At 64.1% G+C, this 6,290-nt stretch overlaps 2 protein-coding genes across 2 annotated transcripts in view; both read left to right on the top strand.

The window, feature by feature from the left end:
* The window catches only part of H696_02883 (hypothetical protein), a 7,466-nt gene extending 3,613 nt beyond the window's left edge, over window positions 1-3,853 (top strand). The window contains exons 7-13 of the mRNA XM_009496778.1: window positions 124-458; window positions 618-703; window positions 767-961; window positions 1,111-1,308; window positions 1,489-2,451; window positions 2,589-2,694; window positions 2,819-3,853. Of these exons, the coding sequence (XP_009495053.1) occupies window positions 124-458; window positions 618-703; window positions 767-961; window positions 1,111-1,308; window positions 1,489-2,451; window positions 2,589-2,694; window positions 2,819-3,730 (2,795 nt within the window). The 3' untranslated portion in view covers window positions 3,731-3,853. The remainder of the gene's footprint in view (window positions 1-123; window positions 459-617; window positions 704-766; window positions 962-1,110; window positions 1,309-1,488; window positions 2,452-2,588; window positions 2,695-2,818) is intronic.
* Window positions 3,854-4,611: 758 nt separating this feature from the next.
* Window positions 4,612-6,228, top strand: H696_02884 (peptidyl-prolyl cis-trans isomerase B (cyclophilin B)). Its single transcript, XM_009496779.1, has 5 exons — window positions 4,612-4,930; window positions 5,073-5,120; window positions 5,265-5,393; window positions 5,589-5,732; window positions 5,913-6,228. Exons 1-5 carry the CDS (start codon window positions 4,748-4,750, stop codon window positions 6,096-6,098), a joined length of 690 nt encoding a protein of 229 aa, XP_009495054.1. The 5' UTR covers window positions 4,612-4,747; the 3' UTR covers window positions 6,099-6,228.
* Window positions 6,229-6,290: the final 62 nt, after the last annotated feature.

Here is a 6,290-nt window from a genome sequence, read left to right on the forward strand (position 1 = left end):
GGGGGGGGGGGGGGATCATCCCAGGAGCTTCGGGATTGGCTGATCGTACTCGGAAGGCATGCCACTGACCTGCTTTCCGTTCTTTCTTTCTTTCTTTCTTCTTTTCCCCCGCACACCACCCAGATTCCACCCTGGCCGTGTATTACATTGGCCTGTTGCTGAAGCTTCATCATGATCACATTGACCTGGTGGAGCAGCATGAACTGCAGAAGAACCTCCTCCGGCTCATCAGCACGGCAACCCCCCCTCAGGCGGGCCCGGCGCTCGCGGTCACCTTCAACTCACTGCCGGAGCTGGTGTCCGCTGGTTTCCTTCCCTCGCCGGAATCCTTTGCTCTGGTCTCGACACGCAGTTCGCCGGGCTCCTCTCTTTCTCGAAGCCCGGAGCTTGGGGAGCCTTTCTTCTTCAACCCCTTCGCCAAGAAGGGCCAGTCTGAGGCGACCCCGGCGGTGCCGCAAGTACGTAGATGGCGGAACACGCGCGTGCATGCACACACGTCCTTCCCTTTCTTCTGCCACTCTCCTTCGTGCCATAATCCATGCATGCCATGGTGACCTGGGCCCATGGCGATGCTGATGGTGATACTCACACGCACTTGGACCCGGCTCTCGGCGCAGTTCGGTGCTGATGAGACCATTCGCGTGCATGTGGTCCTGTCGAATCCCTTGCTCGTGCCGATTGAGATCCAAAGCCTGCGCCTTGAGTACGTTCCTGGGCATTTCAAATCCCTGCGTCTGTCAGGCTGTTGACCTCGCCCATGTTGCAGAACCTCGGGGCTGCCATTCGACGCGCATGTGTCCGTCAATGACGTGCTCTATCCCCAAACCACCTCGAAGGGGATTGTCCTCACGGGCCGCGTTGCCCACTTCCCGGACTCGGTTGGCCCGGAGAAGTTGCACATCCTTGGCGTCGTGATCCGAGCCTTCGGCGTTGAGCGCCTGCATGCTCTCCCCGGAGCGACGTATGTTCCCTCCAGCTCGGGCACCTTCCCGTCGCCTTCGATCTTCCAAGCCTCCCGTGCCCATGGCGCGCCGTGTGTATTGACATGTGCTCCCGCTACTTTGCCTCGCTCCCGGCCGCATGTCGGTGCCCGCCCCGCGCCCTCCATAGGCCCATCACGGCGAATGTCGTTCCCCCGCTGCCATACCTGCGCGTGACCTCCGTCTCGGACTTGTGCTCGGGGCAGCGGCACTTTTATGGGGCGCCTTCGCCACTGGCCGATGTCGATCCCAAGGCGGTCACCGGCCCGAAGGATGACATCCAGCTTCCGGCCTTCCTGTCATCGATCGAGCTTTTCGAGGGACAACTGTGCGTATGGCCTCCTCTAAGTGCCCGGGCCCCATGTGCCGGCGGGGTCGGCGAGGGAGCCCTCATGTGTCTCTTTTGCCCCCTCCTCTGGCTGTGGGGGGCTTTCTCCGACCGCCTGGGGTTTGTTTGTTGGTGATGGTGCTTTTCCCTGTCACTTACCTGTCCCTTTGATATGCACAGCTTTGGCGCGGTTTTCGAGTTGGAAAATCAGAGCACCCTGCCACTGAAGGCCAGCTGTGTGACCGCCACCTTCGAAGCCGACACCCTGGACCAGGCGGAGTCAGCGACGGACTTCTTTTTCAACCGGGCATATGAGCCCCTGGCTGGGGTGTCTCTCCTGGACCGGGCCCCGAGCCCGGGGGGCCTGGAGCGGCATGCCCAGGCGACGGGCTCTTGGGCTTCGGAGGCACGCACGTCCATTCCCTTCCGTGGGCGGTCCTTCCTGGTGGTCCTTCTTCGCGGTCGGCCGGGACTCACAGGCGGCCGGGTGATCGTGCGGTACACCACCGGGCCCGAGGAGGCGCCAGACGTCGGCAGCGGGACCCCAGGCGGCGGGGATCGCCCCCAGCGTCAGATCACCCTCCGCATGAATGTCACCGTCAGGCCGCTGGTCCGGTATCGACTGCGTAGCTGCCTGCCTGCGGCGCTCTATCTGCACGAGGCACCGGAGACGCAGGCCTCCGCTGCGGCTCCGGTCCACTGGCCGGATGTCGGGGCGGAAGTGGTGTCCAATCCGGCAGCCGCGCTGACGGCCATGGCCGCGCACCACCAACAAGTGGTGGCGCCCCTGGCTGGAGCCGGGGGGGACATCAGAAACGACATCAGCCTCCTGGAGTTGGATTTGTCGGCCTCAGCGCGCCCGGAGCCCGGGCCGCCGGTGATGGCCTGCCTGCAGTTGCTTCCCTTTGGGCCGCCGCCGGAAGGGGCTTGCTCGCACGGGTGCCTCGCCAGCGGCGGTGACCGCAGCAACACCAATGACAATCTTGGCTCGGGGCGGGCCGGCCTCTTTGAGAGCAGGCAATGCCTGGGTTTGGAAGGGATCCCGACGCTCGGCCGGGCGCACGGCTGGTCGGACGCGTGCGACGTGTGTGCGCGCTTCCTGTGGCGCATCCGTCTTCCTCTTTCCTCGGGCACAAGCACGCGGTATGCATCCACCCGGCGTCACTTGGGCGTTGGCCGTAGTTGGGGGAGGGGGGGGGGCCGCTTTTTGCTCTGTCCCACTCTCTTTCATGGTTGGCATGATGGCAAGGGACTGACACCTGCCGGTGGGTACACCCCAGTCTCTACTTGCCGATCTTGCGGATTCACATCACCGACCAGGATATCCTGCACCCGGTGCCACTCCTGGGTCGGCAGTTCATTCGCTCGGCCAAGTCCACTTTCGATGTGCGTGCCTCTCTTTCGTGCGGAGGGCGGGGGGAGGGTGCTGTTATTTGGGGTGCTGCCTGTGTCTCTTGGCAGCCGGCATTGGTCGCTAACGTGCTGGCATGCTGCGTGCCCCGTCATGTAGGACGCCATGGAGCGTGCCCAATTCTGGTCGCTGGCCTGTTTGCTGAACCGGCGCCTATTGGGAGCAGACTTCTCCCTGTCGCGGGCGTGCTCGGGCAAGATCCACTTCGGCCGGCTGCGTTTCGCCCCGCTGGACATCCGCTCACTTCGGCGTCCGGCCAGCGCAGTGACCTTCGCCCTGGCGGCGGCCCAGTCGGACAATCGGGAAACCGGAGACCGGAGTGGGCTTCTCCCGGTCCGACGTCTGTCGGCAGCCAGCTACCAGCAGGAGACCCTCTCTTTCCAGGTGACGCTCGACCAGTGCATGGCCCACTGCCAGCTCTTGCCCCTGTGGCTGGAGGTGCATGCCCTTCCGGCCAACACCGGGGACGATCTGTTTGGAGGCGCTGCCGATGTCGACCGGCCGCATGTGGCCTTGTCGCTGGCGCGCTCGACCTCGGATCGGGTGGTGATGATTGGCGATGCGTCGGCGCTCCTGCCGGCCGAGGTGCGCGTCGCCACGGCTGGCGATCACTTCCGGCCGGAACTGCGCGATGCCTTCGAAGTGGAGGAGGAGCAGCGGTCCGGTGCCGGGGGCGGGGCCGCCGGGCGTGGCGCGGCCGGCCGCGACGCGTGTGCCGAAGCTCAGCCGCTTGATCCGGCGCGGCAGCCGGCCGCCGCCAGCCAGGCCATCGACCTGATGTTCCTGGCCCCGGGTCGGTACCACATCATCCCGCGGCTGGTGTACCGGACCGCCGGGCAGCCATCCACCCGCATGCAGGTGGATCCCCAAGCCCTGGCGCGTGAATTGAAGCTGCCGAAGAAGGACCTGGCCCTGCTGAAGGAGAGCCTCGATCGGGACAGTGTGCGCGATGCGCGGCACATCCTGTCGCCGATTGTTGTTGGCTCCACGGTCCTTGTTGTTGTCGATTGACGCCGGTCGGGACACATGCATTTTGGAGTGCGCCAGTCGCGGATGTCAGCCGCCTTTCCTGTGACCGCCAGCACTGGGGCCGGTCTCCTCTTTCCGCGTTTCTTTTTTTTCTTTTTTTTTTTCCTCGAAGACGCATCCTCCTTGCATCCATATTCGTGGACATCGAACCAAAAAAAAATATATATATACCCTCCTGCGTCTCTACCACTGTGCGAAGTGCCTCCCGGCTGTCGGCAGGGCGGGACGGGGAGAGAAACCCTGTGGGTAAAGCGCCAGGAGCGTGTGTGTGGTCGCGTGATCAGCACATCATGCGCCGATTGCCCTGACCGGGTCACAGCAGTTCGGCCTCGTTCGCCAGCTCGGCCTGACCACTCTCCCGCGCCCGTGAGTGTGCCTCGGCAGCGGCGGCCCAATCAGCGACGACCACCGGTTTTTGGTCTGTACCTGGCCCGGCTCTTCGCTGGGGAGGGGGGGGGGGGCGTGTGCACAAGAAAGAGAGAGAGAGGGAGAGAGGGAACCGGCGGAATGGGGCAGAGAAACGGCATGCACCGTGGATGGCAGCTGCCTGCTGATGCTGCTGCTCGCAGCTGCTTACACACACACACATACACACACTGGCGCGGTGGTGGGCATTGGGGGCTGGCGGGGGGGGCCCAGAAAAACCGCACCGAGGGAGCGTGGACGTGTTTGTTGTTTGTTGTTTTCTTTCCCATGGCGCTGGGCGACTTGGGGGCGGGCCGTGCGCCCGGTGTGCGAAGGCGCGGCGGCAGTTCCAGAAAGAACTGCCAGGACACGGTGCTGTGGTGCCTGGACGCCGGCAAGCAGGGGCGTGTATTTTTGCTGGAGCCGTGCCCCCGGGAGGTGTGAGGGGATCTTCAGCACACACACACACACACTCTCTCTCCCTCTCTCTCCTCGCCCCTCCGCTCGCGAACACCTCTCCTCCTTCCTCCCCCTGCTTCCACCCCTCTCGTGACCGACCCCCTCCCCCCTGTTCGCGACCACCCCTCCTGTAATATGCGGCGCTTTGCCTTTTTCGCGGCAGTGGCCACCTTCCTGGTGCTGCTTCTCTCACCCGCCCTCTCTCTTGCGGCGCAGGTGAAGCCTCGCCGCGGGCCGACCATCACCGACTATGCCTACTTCGACATGCAGGTCGATGGCCAGGACGCGGGCCGCATCGTTTTCGGCCTCTATGGCAAGGTGCGTGTCATGACGGCTGACCTCGACATTGAATATGCACCTCCCTTCTCCCGTCTTCCGCTGTGCCTCCCTGACACCCGTGTCCCGGCGCTGACCTCCCCCGCCCGCCCCCTTGCCCCCTGTGGATTCTGCCCCTCCATAGACCACCCCCAAGACCTGTGAGAACTTCATTGGCCTCGCCACTGGTCAGGTGCGCATGTGTCGTGAACTTGCCCTTCTGCTTGGCCATCGCGCGCCCTCCTCTTCCGCCTCCCGCCTCCCGCCTCCCGCCTCCTGACATGTCTTTTCCTCGGGCTCCCCTCTCCTCCCGTCCCTATCGATCGTGTCCCGGTAGCCGGGCTTCGGGTATGCCGGGTCCAAGATCCATCGCATTGTCAACAACTTCATCATCCAGGGTGGCGACATCACGGCTGGCAATGGCACTGGCGGCAAGTCCATCTTCGGTCGTCCTTTTGCCGATGAGGTGCGTCTCCGCGTTTGAGGCCAGCACAGGAGGGGGTGGGGGGGAGGGAAGGATGAGGGGGGCGAGATCAACAATGCACAAATGGCCGTACACGCCGGGCCGGGCACTTGGCTCTCCGAGCCTACCCTCGACCTCCCAGGCTGGCTTTCTGACACGCGCGCATCCACCCATCGACGCATGCCTTGACGGACACAGAACTTCAAGCTCGGTCACAATGCCCCTGGCACTCTGTCCATGGCCAACGCCGGGCCGGACACCAACAACTCGCAGTTCTTCATCACCACCGCCGAGACCCCCTGGCTCGATGGGCACCATGTTGTCTTCGGCCGCGTTGTGGAGGTGCGCCCACTCGCATTGCCATTTTTTGCCTCTCTCTCTCTCTCTCGCTCCCTTTTGCGCCCACCCCCTGTGCGCCGGTTCCGCACCGCCTCGCTGACCATGACCATCAATCGGGCATCACGGCGGCCGATGCCACACACACACACACGAAAACACACGAAAACACACGCATCCACCCAGGGCATGAATGTGCTGTATGCTCTGGAGAAGCTCCCGGTTCGGATGGATGTCCCCATTGCCACGGTCACCATCAAGGCCTCCGGTGTCCTGAGCCCCGAGGAGGCCAAGCCGCTGGCCGAGGCGTACGACCAGGCCCAGCGTGACGCCGGTGCCGCACGTGCCGCTCTCGAGGCTGCGTCCAAGTGATGATACACGTGACAACCCCGATCGATCGCGAGGGTTGCAGCTACGCGCTCGTGTTCGGGCGGGGGCCGGGGGAGCACCACCCCGCCCCTTTGCCCCCCTTCATCGATAATACACCCAACATAGAAGAGAACGAGAGCGAGAGAAGAGAGGGAGGCAGAGAAAGACGGAAGCCCCCTCCCCCCCCCCCCCCCC

Source organism: Fonticula alba (assembly GCF_000388065.1).
Source record: "Fonticula alba strain ATCC 38817 unplaced genomic scaffold supercont2.4, whole genome shotgun sequence".
Classification (NCBI taxonomy): Eukaryota; order Rotosphaerida; family Fonticulaceae; genus Fonticula; species Fonticula alba.

Bases quoted from the DNA above. Each gene is read 5' to 3' on its own strand.
- H696_02884 (XM_009496779.1), top strand. From the start codon at position 4,748: ATGCGGCGCTTTGCCTTTTTCGCGGCAGTGGCCACCTTCCTGGTGCTG. The intron at 4,931-5,072 runs GTGCGTGTCATG...GCCCCTCCATAG, and splicing joins TTTTCGGCCTCTATGGCAAG to ACCACCCCCAAGACCTGTGA. The intron at 5,394-5,588 runs GTGCGTCTCCGC...TGACGGACACAG, and splicing joins GTCGTCCTTTTGCCGATGAG to AACTTCAAGCTCGGTCACAA.